At 37.6% G+C, this 22951-nt stretch overlaps 1 protein-coding gene across 5 annotated transcripts in view; it reads left to right on the top strand.

The window, feature by feature from the left end:
* Positions 1-22951, top strand: part of KCNIP4 (potassium voltage-gated channel interacting protein 4) — a 302123-nt gene that overhangs the window by 249948 nt on the left and 29224 nt on the right. The window contains exon 1 of one of the 5 annotated variants that reach the window (XM_027902067.1): positions 4747-4878. The exons of the other annotated variants lie outside the window; for them this stretch is intronic. Coding sequence (XP_027757868.1) covers positions 4771-4878 — 108 coding nt within the window. The 5' untranslated portion in view covers positions 4747-4770. Of the gene's footprint in view, positions 1-4746; positions 4879-22951 lie in introns of those variants that run through there. 5 annotated transcript variants of the gene reach the window in all.

Genomic DNA, 22951 nt, shown 5'->3' on the forward strand with positions numbered 1-22951 from the left:
GGGTAATACCAGCAGTACTGCTCTGAGAGGAAAGGCTTGGCCCTGCAGGTTTTGATTATATAACATCAAAATGTTTAGGGACTTAAAGGTGGTGTCTGAGAGAAAAATAATAATAAAATTGGGGAAAAAAGTGTGTGAATATGGAGGTAAAGGAAGAGCACACTGACACTACCCTTAATGTCTCGATACGCTGTGAGGACATAAAATCTCTCCAGTGTAGGTAACAGATAAAAATAGAGGGACAGAGTGAGTGAGAGATATCAATACATATATACATATATATACCTGTAGAGAGATTAATTATAGTAATAACACTAATGTCTTCCTTTATAAATTGTCTACTGTAGCTGATTTTAAAATACCTCTGTGGGCCCAATTTGGTCTAGATTAATTTGACTTGATTCTAGGCACTGATATGAGCACCTAAAAGTAGAAACTGAGTGGTTCATGTGCTTCCTGTATACTCCTTTGATAAAGCATATCAGTCAATCTAAGGTAAAAAATGAGCAGTTCCCTGTGTCTAGTGAATTCAGGACAACCCAAGACAACTTGGCTATGAACAAGTGCCAAGACTTGGTTATGAACAAGTACCAAGACTTCAGAGGTATGCATCTAGGGTTTCTCTTTGCTATTCCCCTTCACTGTCTTTCATATGGTTCTCTGTAGAGAAAATGGTGGTACTTGCTTTCTAAGTATTTGAGATCTCAAAGATGAGAAGCTCTAAATTTCTGGATGCACGGTGATTTATTTTTTTCATCGTGGCTTCAGCTGATGTGTTTTCATTGAAAATTGGGTAGCTTGAAAAGATCAATTAATGTCATGGCACCTGATCATTATTTTTTATGTAGAATTTGCATTCAACTATATTACCTGAATAACATAACTTTAAACTATAAAAGGAATCACAGAATCACAGACTTGTTTGAGTTTGAAGAGAGACCTTTAAAATCATTTAGTCCAATCCCGTTGCACTAGACCAGGTTGCTCCAAATCCCATCCAGCCTGGTCTTGAACGCTTCCAGTGATGGGCATGGAATAAATAAAGGAGATAAACCAGAATGAGTAGAAGGTCTGTTTTGATTGTTTGAAAATGGTTGGAAAGCAACACATCCCTCATTCCTTGCACATTTCTATACAAGCTCTTCATCTGCAGAGGTAATCAAAAATATTTAGAGTCAGTTTCAATAACCTTGAAAATGTAAAACTTGTATTTTTTTGCTGAAAGTGTTTTAAAAACCAGATGAGAGGTTGAAGTAAAACAAGTATTTCGTATTTGAGAACCAAGAGGTTAAAAAAGGTGCATTCAGCATTTTTCTCTGTACTCTCCTCAATAATGAAGTTCTATATTAAGTAAAGATGTTATGTGAAAATATTAAGTAAGATTATCATTGTAGACACACATTGTTATCCTATTTGATTTCTGTTAGCATGAAAGAAGCAACATTATAGTGTACTAGGAACAAAACCAGCACTGTGTACAGTGAACAGTCATATGATGTGAATTTCTTAGAAATTATCAGTGGAATATTTTTAAAACAAATAACTTGCTGAAATTTACATAGCCTGAATTTGCTCTCCTGCACTTAACTTCTATCAATATGTACAGAAAAAGGTTATCTGAATAAGTAAAATCTTATTTCAGCTTTCCTATTGAACATATTTCAGTGTTCTTATTAAAAAAAACATTTAAAAGAACACTTTTCTTATTTGTGTGCTTTAGTCTGTAAGTCTAAACTTAAACCCATCATTCTTTAGATAAATGCATGTGCTAGAGATAATCTGAAGAATAGTTTTGGAAAAGTATGTGTGCATGCAGTTATTAAATAGATGGGGAGGCTATAATCTGGATTTTGTGCAGGGAAATTCATGTACACAATTTTTACAGATATGAACTGAGCCTAACTTTGGACATGCTTCTCCAGCTGCCATTATTTGAAGAGTTTTTTGCATTGCTTTCACCATTGTGTTCTCTAACGAACAGTGAAAGTTTCAATGCCTAGCTCATGTGGCAAATATATTAAAAACCATCTTTACTACTTAGCTATAAGAAAGCTACTTGTTAATGAAATCAGTAAAAATGTTTTGTTTAATATATTAATGAGGGAATGTGGATTTGTTTCTGGTTTTTGGTTGACATGTTATCTTTCTATGAAAAACAAGAACTAAACTTTCTTAGGCTGAAGAAACTAAAGAACTGAAAAAAACTAATGCCATAGAAATCATTAATGTTTAGAAATAGATACATTTTCACACATTTTCCCTGCATATTTTCAAGTCTAGATTTTTTTTTTCCAGCCTGGATAATGGTAGATAGAAGTGTGAAGAAAAAAATTAAAAACCTGGAAGTGACTCAATGAATGCTGTAGCATTTTAGTCAGCAGAGTTGCCATATTTTAAGGAAGTTTATGGTGATCCTAATTTTTAAATTATTTATATCTATGAGACACTACAGAAGTTGAGTGTGAAGAGTGTTATGCTGAACCTTTTCATTAACAGAAAGACATCATCACCCCATTGCAGTCTTCTACATTCTCACTGAACCATTTAAATGCAATTTAAATATTTATTGCTAAGGATATACCAAACATTGTGCTCAGCATCACTTTGTCTGGCCTTTATCACAAGCCTCACATTTATTATGTGTGCTCATTTAGCTTCCAGAAAAGCTTGTAGATGTCTCTCTAGGTGGCCAGATGTTTTACAAATGGGTGCTTAGAGAACTCATTTCCAGTTAAGTCCTTTTCTGTCTAAACAAAAGCCCATTTAAATCCCATAAAGCTACTTGAATATAAAATACAAGTGAGCTTTCAAATAGTATTTATTCTCAGGTTGATTATTTTGCTCATTAAGTATCTAGTGTTTCCTTGCTGTTGACAAAAAAAAAAAAAAATTGGCTTTATATTTACAGCATTACATTTTTATAGAGACTTTAGTGACTATATAAAAAAGTATGAAAGATTAATCCCTTAAACATGGTGGAAAGGCTTTAGAATCTATGCAAAATAAACCCTGGATGTTCTTATGCAGAGTTGTTACAGGACTCGAGAACTTAGCTACACCTTCCTTTGATTAGGAAGACAGCTTCTTAACTCTGAAACTATTTTGTTCCAATGTCATCAATAAAGGCATGATTTTCAATACTTCCTCTTTGCACCTCAGGATTTCTTCTTATAGAAGACAGCTGAGACTTTCTTACAATCTATCTCATGAGTTCTGATATTGGCCCTTTAAAACATCTATCAAACACCATAAGGTCAATGTAAAGATAGTTGAGAGTTTTGTCAGTAGCATTGAGACTGGAAATTTCACAAAGATGGTAGTGGTCTGTGAGTTTTATGAGATAATCTATTAAAAAAAATGAATCATTGAATCATATTATAGTTTACCATAAGCCAATACACAATGGACATTCTGAGATAAGACTGGAATTGACACTGAAATCATCTGGATAACACTGCAGTCATCTTCCTGAGCTGAGTGCTAACAACAACAACATATCTTTGACTGGAGAAAGGACAAGGCCCTAAATTTTGTGAAGATTCCGAATAGTTTATATGATTATATCTCTTTAAAGGTTGCTAAATTTTTTGTTTATCTAAACTGTATCTTCTGATGCCAATTTTCTCCCAAGCAGTTGAAAGTTATCACTGCACTGTGGCAGAACAAAAGTGTGTGAAACTGTAGGCATAATATTGTTTTAAGGGACTATTCTAATATTGTGCTCTTATAAATATTGAAGTGAGTAAAACTTTATTGTAAGGATGCAGAGTATCAAATTTTGATGAAATTAAATATATCTCTTCAGCATTGTAGAAGTGACAATTAGGCATGTTCTCTTGTTACATTTCTATAGTTGGTATAACTCTTAAATCAGAATAAGGCAGTGATGTCATTAAATTAGTTTGGAATACTATGTAAGTAAGTTATGTTTAATACTTGAAGTACTTAAAAATGGATACACACATTCACATAAATTACCTACATCCCATATATAAATACATATTGTAAGTTTCTTTAGCAATTTCATTGAACTTTCACATTTAAAACTCTACCTAGGAAAAATGCATTGCTGTCTCTCATTGTTTTAAGGCTGCACTCAACTGTAAGCCTTGAATATGTATTATGACATTCTTGTCCACCTAAAGAAGAGGCCGCTAAGATCATCATGTTCCCCACTTAGGCTGCTCACCATCAGTAATGTTTGCCCTGAAGGATTAGTTATACCATACTCAAAGTAAGGTCTGCTGCTGGATGTGCAGCATCAATCTCACACTTTCCAAAGGCCAATTTCACAATTAAAAAACCCAATAAAAATCCTAACCCGATACAGTGAATTCATATCCATTAACTAATCAAGGGAAAATTTGCAGTATTCTGGAGTCACTAAAGTTTTATTAAAAAATTGTTTCCTTTGGTCAAAGAGTTGTAGAAACAGAAAAGTCATACTGATTGTGTCATGCATGCCCTTGCAGATTGTTGTCTTTCCATTTTATTGCTATTTGTACTTATGAGATGATATCCAGACCACAGGACCATCATTGCTGTTCTCTATTCTTTGCAGCCACAAAAGCAGATAGATGCCCTTTTCCTGTGAGTTCAAAATGAACATGTCCTTTGTCTTTCTTTAAAGCTGTAATAACAGTTCTTTAGGAGAATGTCTTTTAACTTTTTTTTTTTTTCCTGCAAGGGTTAGGTATTTTTACCTCCCATATTTCATACTGAGCTTTCCTTCTCTGTCTCTTGTATTCTGCAGACACTGTAGAAGATGAAATGGAAATGGCCACAGTACGACATAGACCTGAAGCTCTTGAACTGCTGGAAGCACAGAGTAAATTCACAAAGAAGGAACTTCAGATCTTATATAGAGGTTTCAAGAATGTAAGCACTTCTTTTTTGAATTTACCGTTGATTTACAGGATAGGCCACTGCAATCTCAGCTCTGTAAGTGTGACAGGCAGTGCGGCTCATGGAATTCAGCAGCTAAATATTGTGTATCTGGTCAGGTAAAGAAACAATCTCTCTGCAACAACTGGGCTATTTAATGACCAAAAGACACACTAGAAATAGAAAGCATCCAGAAGAGAATTATAACTTAGTATACTAAGATATTGTTCAAAGACATAATGAATTGGATTGACAGGAGGCTGAACATGAGCCAACAGTGTGCCCAGGTGGCCAAGAAGGCCAATGGCATCTTGGCCTGCATCAAGAACAGTGTGGCCAGCAGGAGCAGGGAAGTGATCCTTCCCCTGTACTCTGCGCTGGTGAGGCCACACCTTGAGTATTGTGTTCAGCTCTGGGCCCCTCAGTTCAGGAAGGATATTGAGGTGCTGGAGCAGGTCCAGAGAAGAGCAACGAGGCTGGTGAAGGGACTTGAGCAGCACAAGTCCTATGAGGAGAGGCTGAGGGAGCTGGAGTTGTTTAGTCTGGAGAAGAGGAGGCTCAGGGGAGACCTCATCACTCTACAACTACCTGAAAGGAGGTTGTAGGCAGGTGGGGGTCAGTCACTTTTTCCAGGCAGCTATCAGTAAGACATGGTCATTACATAAGCTATCACGGGGCATGGTCTTAAGCTCTGCCAGGGGAGATTTAGGTTAGATGTTAGGAAGAAACTCTTTACAGAGAGGATAATCAGGTATTGGAATGGGCTGCCCAGGGAGGAGGTGGATTTTCCATCCGTGGAGGTGTTTAAGAAGAGACTGAACGTGGAACTTAGTGCCACAGTCTAGTAACGACAGTGGTAGTGGATCAAGGGTTGGACTTGATGATCTCAGAGGTCCTTTCCAACCCATCTGATTCTATGATTCTATGAAAGTTGCATTGAGGTTGTTTGTCCAAACATGCAATAATGGGGGAGTCCTGAAGAATTTGGTCAGTAAGAGGAAAGATTTTGATTTTTGTATTCACAGTAGCTGTCACAAAAAATAATTGACGTCAATTGCACTAGAGGAATTTTTTCATTTTGTAAACAGCAGTAGATGATTTCCTAAGTTCTTACTAGTTCTACAAATCTATAAACTTTTTAGGTCCCTTTCCTGGTAGTAATTAGTTGTGATTTTTTTTTGCTGATCTGTGTGATCTGTTGGTAGGTCCAGTGGTTTTATTTGGCAGGCATCCCAGCTGAGACTCCAGTACATGGGTATAGTGTGACTCCTTTTCCAATGTCTATTAGCTGCCCTGAGGAGCTGGGCTTGTTAATGGCATGTGGGGCATGCATGGTTAGTACAGCAGAGAAATGAGTCAAAAAGATTTTAGTAAGTAGCATTAAAATCCATTTATTTTTTAAAATTGCCCTTTTATTCTACTATCTTTCGTGTGATTAACAGTTATGTAGGATATTGCAGCTAACATTGGATAGAAAATAATTTATATTAAAAAATTAATAATAATTTCTTGCAAATCAGCTATGTTTAATGTTAATCTACATACTCAGCTGTGAGTATTGCAACTGCACAGATGTTAAGTCTCCTGCTGAGCTGAAGGTAAAGATGAATTTAATTGCATTTATCACCTTGTAGTTTAGTTTCTCTTTCACCCTTCTTGTGTGAAAAGGGCTGCCTTCTTGCTCTTGGCATTTACTACTCAAATGATGTTGTGTAACAAAGTATAATAATGATAAAAACATGGTGAAGCTCAACTATGGAATCAGAGAGGATATTTTCAATAGCTTGTACAAGAAGTGTAAATCTTGCAGAAGTCTTAGATGTCATGCATTTTGTAAAGAGAGCAAGCCATGCAAAGGGATGGATTACATACATTCTTATCAAAAACTTTCAATGCAAGTAAGGCAGAGTCACTTAATCTGTCACGTCCATATATCATCCTCAGTTCCAGAAGGTATATAATATTGACATGTTAATGATTAGCAGTGATTGCTCTTAAAAGCTTTTCATTTCCTCAGGGTACCAGAGAACATTCCCCTGTTAATGACAGTATACCCTAGGCATTGTAAAACATGATCTAATGTCCCTAATTATCTAAGGCAAAAAGGCACAAAGTATAGTGGATAAAATAAGCCTTCTATCTGTTTCTCTAAGAATAATTATTTTTAGAGTCTAAGAATTAAAAAACCATGATAATTCTCTGCCTAAAATGAGGTATGGAGAAAGAGGGTAGATTATAAGGAAGTATTTTAATGGATTCCCATTTTAGCGTTTTTTGAAAAGAGGAATTGCAGCTCTTCATATGCTTTTGTGTTCGAAGAGTAAGTTCTACTTGTAGCAAAGCAGTGTCGATGGTAAGATATGGTAATACATCTTTATTCATGTGTTTCATTTCCTTATCGGTACGTGGTAATTCAATACATGTATGTATGACATATCTTTGACTATTTAGAGTTAATGAGCATGAACTTCAGGCATTTTGTGTGTAATATCTTTTCAAAATTATCAGTTACTTTCTAAAATGCTGTAAAGCATGCCCAGGGCTAGTGATTGTTATAAAAGTAAATCAGTTTATTGTAGTATTCGTCAGCCCAAGCATTAAGTTCAGAAATTAGGATTTCAAACTTTTGGTTGAGTTGGAGTTTGTTTTGTGTCTCATATTTATCAGTTACTACTGCAAAATTTGGTGCTAGGTAAGAGTTCTCCAATCACTTCAGAGAACTGATAGAACAGATCCACCTCAGTTCTATGAGCAGCTTACCTATGCTGATTAGTTCACCTTTCGTGTCACATATCTACCTTTTATCAAATACAATTTGAGGGGCTTTGGTGGGTACTGATCCACAATGGCACTGCAGTGCCTCTCATGGTCTGCGCTTAGACTGTCTCCCCCTTACAGCAGTTAATCATCCTCTTCTGCCTGCCACAGCCCACCTCCCTCCTCACTCCCCTTCTTTCTGATCCAGATTAATGCTATCCTGCCACCCCTGAGTGCTTCATGTGTCTGCTTCATGTTATATATGCTGGGGGACAACCAGCTGGAAAGCAATTCTGCTTTGTTGGGCATGAGCCAGCAAATGTGCAGCAAAGGCAGCAAATGGCACCATGTCCTGCTTTAGGCAAAGCATTACCAGCATGCTGAGGGAGCACTGGGGGGCTGCACCAGCCCTCCACTCAGCCCTGGTGAGGCCAAATCTGAAGTGTTGTGGCCTGTTCTTGGCTCCCCAGTAAAAGAAAGATAGGGACATGCTGGAGAGAGTTAAGCAAAGGGCTAAAAACTTGTCTAAGGGACTGGAGCACCTCTCCCATGACGGAAGGCTGGGAGAGCTGAGACTGATCAGTCTGGAGAAGAGAAGGCTCAGCAGGGATATTACCAGTATATATTAATACCTGCAGGGTGGGTGTAAAGAACATGGAACTAGGCTCTTTTCAGTGGTGCCCAGTGCCAGGACCTGAGGGAATGGGCACAGTCTGAAACACAGGTGGTTCCTTAACATCAGGAAACACTGATATTCCACTCAACTATAGCCTTGAGTGATTGAGTTCCAGCACAGGTTGTCCACTGGAGTTGTGTCATCTGCCTGCTTGAAGATATCCAAAAGTTGTCTGGACATGGACCTGGGCAACCTGGTCCAGGTGGGCCTGCATAAACAGGAGTGTGGAACCATAAATCTCTAGAGGTATCTTCTAGCCCCAGCCATTCTGTGAGTCTGGGATATTCTGTTTAATCATTCCACTAAGAAGGAAACTCCTCTGAAAAGATTTAATGAAACACCCAGACATGCATCTTTAATGTGCACCGTCAAAACTTGTGCAGATCCTACTCTATGCTTTATTCTTTTCACTTGATATTTGCTTTTCTTACTAGCTTTTCAATAATTTAACTATATAAAGAAAGATAAATTAAGGGATGAATTGAAGTTACTGTAGTTCTGCTGATGTAGTTGTCCTGTTAGACCAAATTTACAGTGTCCTACAGCACAGTAGTACTAACTGAAAATACTCTCACTCTAACCTGCTTATTTCCCTGAATCCTGTTGAGTTCTAGGATGGCTGTTCTGAGGTAGGGATGAACAGAACTTTTCACAGTTTATCTCCAGTTATTTATTAATTATGACTTCAAATTACTCAAATATATTATGACTGACTTCAGATGAGAAAGCAGCAAATACTCTGTATTTCTGTAGTGTGGTGATTATAAAGTTTGATTCATTATGTGTTTTTTACTTATACAAAAATAAAATGGTAAATCTTTAAGGGTATTTTCATCAATTTGATTTTCCAGTGTAGGCAACTTACAAGCAAAATCCAGGCTGAAGGAGCACAGGGTCTCAGAGAGCATCTCTGTATACATGTAAATGCCTGAAAGCTTTGGAAAGTCTCAGATCACACTGTAGGATAGCTGATGCTTTGAGGAAGCAAGAGGTAGAGTATAACTGCAGGGAATGCCCAAAGACAAGTGAAATGCCTATTGGGACAACGGCTGTTGTGGTAGAACTCAAGGTCAGCATTTAAAATAAAAGGGGAGATACACTAAGGAAATTTAAGGAGGTAGGATAAACACCTTCAGATGACCCAGAAACTATTATAAAGAAAATTATCAAGAAAGAACTTATGTCTGTATTAGGTAATTTAGCCATTTTAAAGCTTCTGTGCTATCCTTGAAAAATGAGCATAACAGAAGTCCTAAGCCCCCCTCAGGCTCAAAAGGTTGTCCCCAGCACTCTGGTTTTACAATGTTCCTGTGCTCTTGTTGATGAATTGTTGCTCAGCTGCCATCACAGTGGGACCTCTTTCCATTTTGTATTTGGCTTCCTGTCATCCTTTTTCTTGTAAATTGAAATTGTGATTGCTGCAGTCATTAACCTTTTAAAGCAAAGGCGCTGTGGCAGGCCTAGTGTAAGTGGTACTTCACAATAAATTGTACAGACTATCAAGCATGCACTCAACATGTGGTCTTTCTTTCTCTTTTTTTCCATTGATAGACTTCTTACAGTTTATAAACGTGCTGAGCTATAGCACATTTCCATTTTAAAAATACTTAGATAATGTTTTGCTGCACAAAAGATGCTCCTGTGCTAAACTTAGATGTTAATAATCTTTTAGTTTTGGTTGATTATTCTCATAAAAATTGTTGTAGAACTCTGTTTTGGGAAACTAATAGACTTCCCAAGAAAACTGAAAGGATTTCTCATGAACATTTATCTTAGGTGGCTGCATGTCAGAGAAAATGTAAAGTCCTGCATGTTTAAAAGTGTCCTTGGACACATACTATAGCTTTAAATAGGCTTTTCTATATTTATGACATTTTTTGGGAAACCAACATTTCTAAGGTAACTTTCTTCCCTTTTGCAAATGAGGCAAACAATGATAGTAAGAAAATGTTACAGCTCCAAGATCGGTTCCCTCATCATGCTACCCATGCCTGTGTGTAATTCAAAATATGCTAATTTATGGATGGCTTTTACCTTTATGGCCATTCTATTTGCACAGCCTCTGATCTGTGGCTAATAGAGATGTACAGTTCTATCTTTCACTTCTGTCTTTAAAATGTTGTTTCTAAGATAATCGATATCCTGATTAGAAATTATTTAGTATAAATTGAAAACTTGTACTGACAAGAGACATAGGCATTTGTCACTAAAAGAGATTAAAAAATGGGTACTGCAAAGAGTTTGAATACCTCTGTGATGACCCAAAACAGAGATTTTGAAACTCTATTCCATTTTCCTTGCTTCCTTACTTAACCTTTTCAACCTTTTCTAAAGCATGACAAGGGTCAGTGACAATATAATCCTCTTAGTTTATATCTCTGGAACATTGTATATTATGAAACAGAAGCTTTGGAAGCTTTCATGCTATGAGAAATAGCACTTTAGCTTGAATCAGCTTTCTCTGAATTGTCAGTGTCCCCCACCTCAGAGTTAATAGAATGTCTTCCGTTCATTATGATCCCGTTCAATTCTGCACTGGATCTGGATGTTTGTATTGCAATGAATAAATGCAGATTCAAGAACTATACAGACCAGAAAAGTGAGGAAAAACCAAAAACTGAGCATGAGTGACAATGGCACAAATGCAAGAGTATTTTGCCCCTCACGTCAGTCCTCCAAAGCTTATTCTTGCTGGGGAAGTATCTTAGAGTTTAAATATGCTTTTCATCCTCTCCTGTGGAGTCCTTGTATAGCAAAGAAGATTTTTCATTTGACCAGCAGTAAATGCAGTTGCATTTCCCTCAAGATTTGATGACTATCTGTAGAAGTCCTAGCATTACACAGCATGCAATCTTAGCAAGACTAAGGTCTTTCCAGATGCAGAATCTCTATTCAAACAAAAGAGAGCCTAGTAGAAAAATATAGATCACTTAAGGGTTCTCACCTGATTCTCTTGGCTAATGAGAATCAGCACTAAAACCATTTGGCCTATATCCCTCTATGACGCTGAATATTAAACAGGAGATGGATTGCTCTATTGGGCTACAGTGCATGAGACATTCTCATTGTGCTGAAGGCTTTTGCAGATGTGCTGATCCTCTTGCACAAACAGTGTTTGAAGAGAAGTGTCGTGGACACAAAGAGAATGTATGTACAAAGAAGCATCGGCAACTTGTCTTTTCAGATGACACCTGAACAGGCTGTGACTCATGAATATAAGCCTAATAAACTTGGAGAATAGAAATGCCAACAAAATTGAAAAAAAAAAATTCTGAATCGTACTAGAAAAATCAGATACTTGTAATTCAAAGTGAAAATTAACATCTCCCCATGCTGGAAAACTCCTGTGACTTGCCTGTCTTAATAATGTAAATAGGCAACAGCATAATGAAGCTCAAGCAAGCCTAGAAGCTGGATACCATGTCTGCTGTCCATAGGCAGATTTCTGTATATCACCTTTTTCTCTCTAGAGAGAATTTCAGAAGACATGTATAATGAACATAGCTCAGATCTCCCTTTTTTAAAGTTGAGTTCTTGTTTACCAGTTGTGCTTCATATGAATTGTTTTCTCTACTTTAGATGACTGAAGAAAAACTTTTAAATAACCAGCTCTTGCCAAGGCAGGATTTTGTTATTATTTTAGAAAAGCTCTGGCATTCATTTACTAGGGATTTAAAGGGAACTTTTCCATATTTCAGACAAATCTATGTGAAAATATTTTAACAAACTCAGCCATAAATAATGCTTACATTCATTATATATTTCCTTCAGGAGTTAGTTAGGAAACTTGAAACTTTTCAAAAACAATAGCAAAAATAATTTGGAAGTAGTTTGACAGGCCAAGTTGTTACTCATCACAAATGTACAGACTTTAATGTGTTCAGTGCAGATATTTGTTTCAATTAGTCTCACAGTTGCTGGCAGAGATTGAAATCTTCTTTCTGAAAGTTAATAATGAACTCAGTCCCTACTCTTCTATTCATCTCATGACATGCATGGAGATATTTCACCTTGTGTTCACTTGAGGAAAAATGTTATCTAGCATGCCAAGGACTGTCTTCATAATTCTGACTGCTTACTTTTGAATTATTTCTGAAAAAAGTAGATTCCAAGTTGCTAATTAAGCAGCACATAAAAAGAATGTGATTTTGACAATCCAGTTTTAATGGTAGTGCAGAACACCAAATACCTCAAAATTCTTCTTTGTGGGGAAAAAAAATCAATATTAGATTTAGAATTGTATTATTCTGTGTGCTTTTCAGTCCCACCTATCTGAAACTGGCCATACCCTGACCTGTGCTCTGGTGTGCACTCTGTGGGGCTCACTTGGGCCATCAGGTACAGACCTTCTGCTCTACCAGCCAGATGCTGAGGTGACTCATCTGCTGGTAGAACTGTTTTCTACTACATGAGCTTTTAGGTACATCAATATGGACTATAAATGTTTACGTACTAGAATATGAGCAGCCAAATATCTCCTTCGGCTACACCTCACTGCAGTTACTTTTTGCAGCATCTGGATTAAGCATTGCAGAGCCTGGTACTTGAGTTTTGTGAAATTTTTGGATTTTGGGTTCTGGATGATCACTAACATTAGAGAGGTAAAATTTGGTGCAATGCAGCACTGATGATGTAATTTAAAAATTTAGTGAGTAGACACTTTTTGTTCTTCTTTCTCCCACGTCCCCTTTTCTTCATGAGGTGACATGAACACTGTAACTGCTATAAGCATTTACACATAAATAAAATAAAATAAAAGCCTAAAATAAAATCATTCAGTGAGACAGTTTATCAACTAAGAAAACTGTTAAGAAATCCCTGTACTTGGTTTTCTTGCTACCAGTTTTCTTTTAAAGAATTTTTGTTTAAAATATTGTAATTCCCTATTAAATCTTGTACTAAGTTGTCTCCCTGTTAACACTGCAATTCGGAAACACCAAGTGAGCATACATATTTTCAGGTGGATATCCTAAGCCTGCAAAATGAGAAGAGGGGGAAGAAATATATCTTTTGGTAAAACTTATTGATGGTGCAGTTCAACCATTTAGGTCCTATGGATTTTATAGGATAAAATCTTACTTGTGCTGGAGACAGGGATCTGTCATGGGTCCTAGGAATTTCCAAATTATTTTGGATCTTTTTGTTTTTTCTACTTTAAATTCCTGTTCAACGAGAACAAAATCAGCAATGTATAGGTTTTGTGAGAAATAAGGAAAACAGTCAAAAGTCCTTTCTTTATTTCAACAGAAGTATTTTATGCTTACAAATGTCTTTAGATCTACATCTGTGATAAAAATAAACACTGGTAAATCTTCAAATAAAACTGCAAATCACAAGTGACAAAGCCTCAAGGTCAAGTCTTTCAGTGTCATGGAAGTTTATTACAAGTCTTGGGTCAACCTGCATTTACCTTTGAATTAAAGTGTCCAACAGAGACCAAATTCTTTAGATCAGCTGGACATTTTTGCAGTTGCACTTCACTCCAGTTATGTGAATGATTCTCATATTAGCTTTCAAGTAATGGAGTTTATTCAGCCCACTGAATTCTGTTGTGAAATATTCTTAAAGGATCTTAGATACGGTGAGTGTAACAGAAGAAATAGGAGCCAATAACTCAGAAGACAGCATGAATCCATAAACGCAGCATGAAACTAGAAGTCTAAAGACTCTAGCCTTTTGGCACTCTGGCTGGCTTAACTGCCACACACTTTTAAAAGCCTTAAATGTCACACTAAAAAGCCTTCTGGGTTGCACAAGAGCATTATACCAGTGCTTCGCAGGCTGCATGGGCTGCACATTGACAGCTGCCTAATTTAATATCTCTTGTCTGACAGCCCAAACCTTTTAGATTGTCCCTGGCTATCTGAGAGATTGCTTCTCAGCCATTGATCAAAGCCTCCTCAAGCATGCCTTGGGATCAAAGTGGGGAGCACCAGTCGGGGGGCTGGTGGCTGTGGGAAACTGAAATTTCCCAGGAGCTGGACATAGCAAAGTTCAATCTTACAGGAGAGAAAAGTGAACACTGAATTCCTAAGCATTACGAGTGAAATGCGTGTTCTGTGGGCAGTGTATTTTAATGAGATGCTGTACCTCTCCATGACCAAGTTCCATGTCTATCATGTGGAAACTCATGCCTGAAAAAAACACTGATCTAGGAGCACTTTACGTGGTATTTCTAACAATTATTTTCTTGCTCCGTTTATTCATCTCTGACATGGTAACCAGCTTCACTGTGGCTGCACAAAAAAGAAGTGCCAAGAACAATTTTTACAAGTAAACCTATAGTGGCTCAAATTAGCAGTATTTGCATCTGAAATGCTATTTACCAGCAAGTAAGATATCAGAACAATAGACAGCATGATTATGATTGTGCTTGTGATTTAAAATGTCAGCACTAAGCACTGCATCTCGGTGCACAGGCTACCAAACTAATAGGCAGGAAATCCAGGTTCAATACCTTACTGCCATATTGTTCTACTAAACAACCCAGTTCGTCTTACTTTCTTCTTTCACCTTTTTCATAAGTTTTTAGGGCATAAGCCCTTTGTCACTGTTTCTCCGTGTCCTGAATAATGAGTCCCTAGTACAAATATCAGTTCAATGGATGATTCATTACTATTAACATTTTTTTCAAAACAGGCAGTGTTTGCTACCTTTCTGCAGAGCAAGATGAGAAAGAAAATCGGCACAAAACAACACAGAACCTTAATATAAAGCAAAAGTAAAATTAGATTCAACAACAAAGACTAATGGAAAATTTGTTTTTAACCACTTCTGTAGATTCACCAATTCTGGGTACTAGTAACATATAGCTCCTGAATTTATGTTGTTATTTTTCTAGGCTAAAAATGTTGTCTCTCTTAAAATCTTGCAAATGCAAAACTTCATTGATTTTAATGGAGCGTGCCCAAATGTCACAAAGATTTTTTGACAGTCTTTCTTCACGTGTTTTTCACTATAAGGAACTGGCCTGTATATGGCTTCTATGTAGCTTCTCAGGGGTTCCAGAGCTCTAAATAGAAACATGGCAATTACAGGGCTTTTTTTTTTCCACCTGATTTGTCCCCCACATTAACTGTCTCTGATAAAAAAACTGGCCTTTCCTTCAGTCTGTCAGACAACTACAGTGTAGTGGTAATTGGCTCCAAAGTATTCCAGTCCATTGCCAGAATATGACATTCCCATGAGGCACTAGCAAAATGTATACTAATTATTAATTTTTTTGCCAGTAGATAAGCAAGTATCTGTCCCCATTGCCCTATACTGGAAAATATGTTCCTTTCTCTGTTTTTTTATGAATAATTTCTTTTTTCCTTGAGAGATTATGCATCCCATTCCTGCCATTCAACTGGGAGCATGCATCTTCAGAGATCTCATTTGTTCAACAAAGGACCTGAAACTGGAGGTCCAGGAAACTGGAGGTTTCAGGTTTTGCTCTGCAAAGGAAATGCCTTTCTCCACTTGGTCTTTGCCTTCTGCATTTAAAATTACTGCAAACATCACCTTTTGGGAAATCTCAGGGCACTTTAAAATTTTTTTTTTTCGCTGCCCAATCAAGACCTAATTAGGATCCTAAAATTGAAGCCCATCCCTTTTCTATTACTGTAAATGTCTCAAGACTAAATAGTCCCTATGGCCCTCACTGTGTGAACAGGGAAAAAGCATCTCCTCCCACAGACCACATCTCTCACTCACAGCAGCTTCAGCCACGTTGCCTCTGATTGCTTTTGATTTTCCCCTCTGTACTTGGTGAATCAGGTCCTATTTATGCTAATGTCAGGCTTAGTTTTATAAATATTTATGTAGGTAAGCTCATTTGTTCTTATGTTTGCACTGCTGGGGCCCTGGGAGAAAGTGCTGTTAGTAGTGGAAAAAGCAAAAACCTTTGTTAAAGGGTAAACGTATTACTATATAGAATATAAATAACGAGCAAAGTGTTTGATTTTCAGTTTCTAAACGGATCCCCACTGAATTTTATGTTCTTTGCCATTTCTGCAAGTTTATAGGAGGCTGAAATTCCTTGGTCTTTTCATCCTATTTAGCGTTAGCCAAATATTGGTTTGTCTTCCTTTACCATCATACCTCTTTGAAAGAAACAAAGAACAACCGCTCTGAAAAATACTGAAATAACATGAGTTAGGACACACTTTAAGCCTGTCTTTCACGCAGACATGTGACCCAGGAATGCAAAACTCACAGTGTTCTTACTTGATGATTAAAACAGAAATTTGGTTTGGTGTCAGTATTTAGCATCAACATCAGATCAACTGACAAACACAAAAAAAATCATATGAGCATTGAAGACAGAATATAGAATATTTTTTTCACCTCTGATGTGTTGAGTTTGCTTCATAATTACCTTGTGCTAAATTCAGACTTTCTCGTTTTCACATATGGCTATAAAATGATGGCACAAGTCCACTAAACTGTAGCAGAAGGTTGTGAGTACAGTTTCCTCCTCAGTGAATCTTCCACTCTTTAAGGATACAAGGAGCTTCTAGGGTAAACAGAAGCACCATCTCCCTCATGTAAGAAAACCAAAAATAAATGCCTCCATGGTTTTAAACTCAAATATCACTGTTAGGGACTGGTGTTCTCCATTCTGCTTAGGTGAATCACTTGAGTGGGTGTAAAGGAATACACTTGAGGGACCAGCACTTGCTAATATGGAGCTATTCCTCCTCTCACCTAGGATTTCAGTTGATTTGAAGGGGACTTTATCAAAAGCACTCACATTGGAATGTGTGAAAGGCAAGTCACAGAAGCAGTGCTCACCTAAATACAACTTCTCCCAAGAGGGTGAGCACTTTTCTTTGCCAAAGCATTTACAGCGAGCTGCACCACTCCATATCTGATGCATGGGTTCTGCTACATTTAGGTTAATTATAACTCCTGCCTATTTGTTGAGTCAGGATTGTAAACTGCCCTCCTGCAGTGACTAGTAAGGGCAGAACCAGTAAGCACCATTCAGATGCCATGAAGTTCGGTGAGTCAAACTTTTGGGTGAGCTTTAAAGTTCAAATCTTTACTCATGTTGTTTACTGTTGTTTTACTGCCAATGCTAATATAAGAAACTAAAAATTACACTAGTTAGTGGGCATTGCTAAACAAAGAATGGTGCTGATTAAAAGCACTGCTGGCACCTTGCCCACTGCCTTGTGGAAGCAGCAAAACTGTTGATTGTTGTTTACTGTGTGAAGCCACATATGCTGGATGTGAGCCAGTTCCTTAATTTCTGCTTGTTTTCCTCCGAAACTGCCATAGCAAGTAGGGAGTGGGAAAAACCTTTTGTTCATTAGAGTATCTTGCAGTGGGATGTTAAAAATCTGGTACATCTTTGCTATGCCATTGGGAAACATTATCATAACTCTTCTACAGGTGGCTAAGTAGAAGCAAGGAGCTTTGTGTTTTACCTGATAAGACAAGGCTTGAAAGGAGTTTTTGTATGCATTTCACCAATGGATGTCAATGGAGATTGATGCTGCCAAATCCACTGACTGCCACAACGTTCCTAGAAATGTAGGCTGTTGCCATTGAGTATAAAATGAGTTTGCATCTTCTGTGACAGAAGTGTTCCCCATGTGAGCCTTTAGCTGAAATAATTCTACTGTATTTTAGGTCAGAGTGGAAAGATGGAAAGGAAAGTTGTGCCTTTAGACCTAGTAATTAGTGCACTCCACTTGGGGCTGCTTTCTTTTGTCTTCAAAAACAGCTTAAGCTTTATACTTGTAATCAAAGAGGCAAATTCATAGGATGACTTAAGAGTAGGGACAAAGGACTATCTGAGGTAACTATCCCTAAACATTTCAGAAAAAGCACCTTCCTTTTGGATTACTCTGTACGTCTTTCATCCCATTCAGCTTCTATAAAGACTAGAGAAAATACTCCATTACTACCAGTTCTCAAGGCTTATGAGTATGTTCAGGTATGCAAGACTAGAGTATGTTCTTTTATGTTCAGATCTATATGGATTGATTCTGCAATAATTGAAAACAACAGCAAGCTGTTTTAGGAAGAAATTTTGGCCCTCTTGACATAAGCAAATCTGATCTAAGATATAATTTTGACTAACATTTCATCATTCATCATTGTTTTGTTACAACATCTTTCTAAATGATTGCACAGAAGTAATTTTTAAAAATGAAAACCAAGTATTCTTTTTAATAAAGAAAAGGTGCTGTGAAAGTGTTTTTTAATAGCCCACTCCTGAGAAAACTAACATGAGAAGCCAAATAAGAAAAAAAGAACAAAACAAGAACTAATTTGATTTCAATGGGGAGGTTAAATTAATAGATGTCCCTTTCCTGATAACATAAAAATAGTAGTGACAATTGAAAACACCAATGGTTTTCAGTATGATTGGATTGAATATACTTTATTTATTAGAGAAAATCTGTGAAAATCCATCAAGGAAGAAATAGGTCATTATAAACATATTCATATGTATATTCATATTGTTGTATGTATTGGGAACAATATTCCAGAGATGAAAAGCATATTAATGCTGGCCTTAAGATTAAATTTTTCATAAAAGTAGTTTCAAGTAGGGTAATAAAAACAAAAAATTAAACCCCCCTACACCATTTTGTATTTTGAACTTTTACAATTTTGACTCTCTGAATATCTTCATGTGTCTTACACATATTAATATACTGGGACTCTCAACTCTCCTACAAAGTAGAAAATGTTTCAGTAATGTGCTAATTAATCTTCATTTTACTCCACGAAGATTTTTCAGAACAAGAACTATATAAAATTATTTCAGCTATAACTGTGTTTTAAGTACACTTTGTCCTATACTTTGCATGTGTTCTCCTTTAAATAGCCATAGCATAATATTGAGCATTAAATATGCTGACATGGGGGGGAAAAAAACCCCTGATTTAGGTAATCTCTTGTTTCTCTGGTATACCGAAATTCACATTAGCTTGAAAGTTCTTTGTACCCAATACACTATTAATAATTAATTAAAATAAATACAAAATATAATTCTAAAATGTTAGGAAAGTTAGCAAAGTATTTCAATTAGTTATAGGGAGAATAAATTGAATAGATTAAAAATATCGTGTTTCTGAATTGTGCGAGGAATTATATTCTCTCTCAGAAAATTAACTGATATTCTATTAACGGATAGGAGGCATGAAGAAAGAAGCTCTATTTATTGGCTGAGCAGCTGATAACTTTGCTACTAAAAAGTTATAAAACTAGATGGGGCTGCCCTGTCCAGCAGAAGTAAAGGAACTACACTTTTTTAACTTTACTGAGTGTGGTTTATGTCTTCAATCTGAGATGTGAAACCCTTATGAAGCCTCTTGGTTTCATCTGCACAGGTTGCCCATGGAACAAACATTTTTCCTTTGAGCCTGTTTTCTTGCCACTACTGTTGACTGGGCACCCAATGTTCAGAATGTTCTTTTACCTTCTTTTACCTTGCCTTCTCTTCCACGGCAGCCCTGCTTTTCTTCCTGTCTCTGCACATTTCTTCATAATGAACAGCAGCTCCTTCAACAGCTTTTCAGAAAAAAGGCAAGTAAGGGCTGAACTTGCTCTGTTATAGCATAGGCCTGGGCAGACCCCAAAATTATATGTGTAAAGATAGAATAAAACCAATTGTCATCCTCTGTGAGCAGCTTGAGACACTGTCCTGACAATCATCCTCCCAGTCCTTTCACAAACTGGCTTGTATAGAAAGCAAACAGCAAAGCTCAAGGAGAACACAGGGTTGGGTGAATAATATAATTGCCTGATCAAAAGAACCAAAGTAGGTATTTCTTCTGTAGTCGTTGCAATTATCTCATATATGCAGTGGTTTCCAAAAAAGTCCTCAAAGCTCCCATTTGATGTGCTGAAGTGTTGAAAGATAAATCTATACAAAGGAAATTAAATGTTTTTCTCATTCATCTAGTTTCAAAAAGAGGTGGTAAAATGCAGGAGCCCAAACACTGACAGTGGAACAGTTCAGAAGGTACCAGTTCAAAGAAGCTGATCAGAGAAATGACTGTCTAGTATAGATTACAAAGACATGGCTTTTTTCTTTTAATTCATAGAAGAAGCAACCCCTTGAAACTTTACCAATACCTGATGGACAATACTTTGCTTATAGTACAACCTCTGTGAATTTGTTGCTCTCTTGGGGATATCTATGGCAGGAATACAGCTGCTCTCTTCTCCCCACATCATCTTCTGTTATTTCTTCTTCTAGAAGTATTTAGAGCAAAGGAAATGAAAAAAAAAAGAAAAGAAACACAAATAGGTTTGTCTGTGATTTTTTTTTACATCTATGTTAATGAAAAAAGAAAAAGACCTTTTGAACTGTCTGACTATTCCCAGGTTATTTTTCACAGTCTTAATTTCTAGTGCTTTTTTCAGACACATTTCAAATATTTCAAGAGAGAGGTTTTCTCTGAATTAGTTTTTTGAGGCTGCTTCACAGGCAGCATGGCATCTCTTTTAAGGATATCTTTTAAGATATTTTTCAGATTACACTTGCTTTTTCTTTAATGACTTCAAAACCTTCTTTCCCCCAGAAACCTCATTTTGTTTGCATCATCTACTTTGAAGTCCTGCTAGAGTAATTTCACTTTTATTAGCTGCTGCAGGATTTTTATCCTGCTCTTGGAGTATCTTCTATGTTGTCCAGTAATGTGATCAGAACTCCAGCAGTGCCATCCAGCCCATTTTATAAAGATAATTTCTGAAGTGAGTTCTGCATTTTTACTGAAAAAAAAAACCCAGTATCAAAAGTGAGCCCTATATTCTAAGAGTACTTTCAGGATAGAAAGTTAGTCACATAGCCCTTACTTCAAAATAAAAAGGCAATGAAATCTATCCCTGATGAATATAGCAAGGGCAAGTATATTTATATTTACTACAGAAAAATGAGGTAAAACATTTTAATATACAATAAATTACAAACTTACTTATTTTCAGCATGCAGCTCTAAGGTTGGTTGAAATTTCAACTTAGCGCTGTTGGTATTCAGTAAATACATCTTTAATGCTAAAAGTATTCCCAAGTAAAATACAATACCAATGAATTAATGTATTGAATTATATATATTATTATTCAATGTGTTGAAATAAAATAAATTAAACAATTACATTTCTTAGGGGAAAACATCAGGTCAGATTCAACAACATGAGAGAGAAGAGGGTGCTACCGTGCCCCCAGATCCATTCAGCAGAGGCTGAAGATCTGTTCCTGGTAGGCACACGCACATAAAGCATATATATATATACACATCACATGTGTACTTGTATACACATGTGTACCTGGCCAGCCACACAGGTCGCAGACAGACACACCGAGTAGTTCTGGGCACCACAATGTAGGAAAGATATGAAGCTATTAGAGAGCATCCAAAGGAGGGCAATGAAGACGGTACAGGGCCTTGAGGGGAAGCCGTATGAGGAGCAGCTGAGGGCACTTAGTCTGTTCAGCCTGAGACTGAGGGGAAACCTCACTGCAGTTACAACATCCTTGTGAGGGGAAGAGGAGGGGCAGACACTGATCTCTTCTCTGTGATGACTAGTGACAGGACCTGAGGGAATGGCGTGATGTTGTGTCAGGGGAGGTTTTAGGTTGGATATTAGAAAAAGGTTCTTCACCCAGAGGGTGGTTGGGCACTGGAACAGGCTCCTCAGGGCAGTGGTCACAGCACCAAAAGCCTAACAGAGTTCAAGAAGTGTTTGGATGATACTCTCAGGCACATGGTGTGACTCTTGGGGATGGTCCTGTTGGGACATCCAAGGGCCAGGAGTTGGACTGAATGATCCTTGTGAGTCCCCTCCAATTCAGCAGATTCTGTGATTCTGTGCGAGAGAAAGAGAGATATACACACACACGCACACATACATACAAGTGTGGATACCTGCAGCAACCAGGCTCAGATATGGGGCTTGGATGCCCAGTAACCACTTCTAGATACCAGCTTCTCCAGTTGCTGGCACCTGGGCATAAAAGCCCTTGAGGTTCAGTCCCACTACACTTGCTGGTACAGACTGCCTCATGCACACACACAAAACTGGCCCTTGGTCCCCAGTAGTCAACCCCACCGTGGTGTTACCCTTCGAGACCCATTCACATCTTGAGTCCCAGGTCATGTCACCTGCTTGCCTGCTCATCCAATTTGATATTCATTAGCAACCACTCAGTCACACCTCTGCACACACTCCAGTTGCCACACCACAGACACACAGACCCTCCAATTGATAGTCTGACCCCAGTAGCTGCCCTCACACCCCTGTACACAGCATGGAGAGCCCTTATCCAGGAAAGAGTTGGAAAGGAGTTTAGTAAGAAGACAACACAGGTCAGGCACAGGGCATGGCAGACAAGCAGACTGACCAGCTAACCATATACATGTGACTGGGACTTTTTTCCCCTCATACCTTTATTTTCCCACACCTGTACCTCCCGAAATCACCTGAATCCCTTCCTTTTCCCACCATTGGTTCCACACTAAACATCCCATAATAAGTCCTCTTCCCCTGCCTCCCATAATGTACCTCCAACTATGGGGCAGCAACCTTCTTGTGTGCAAACATTCACTCACCTTGATGCCCTGACAATGGGCATGAGGCTCTCCTGGGGCAGCCCAGGAGGGGCAGGACAATGTGTCCCTTCCTCATGGTC

This window comes from Empidonax traillii, unplaced genomic scaffold (assembly GCF_003031625.1).
Source record: "Empidonax traillii isolate 1590-97213 ecotype Southwest subspecies unplaced genomic scaffold, ASM303162v1 scaffold834:size519909, whole genome shotgun sequence".
NCBI lineage: Eukaryota > Metazoa > Chordata > Aves > Passeriformes > Tyrannidae > Empidonax > Empidonax traillii.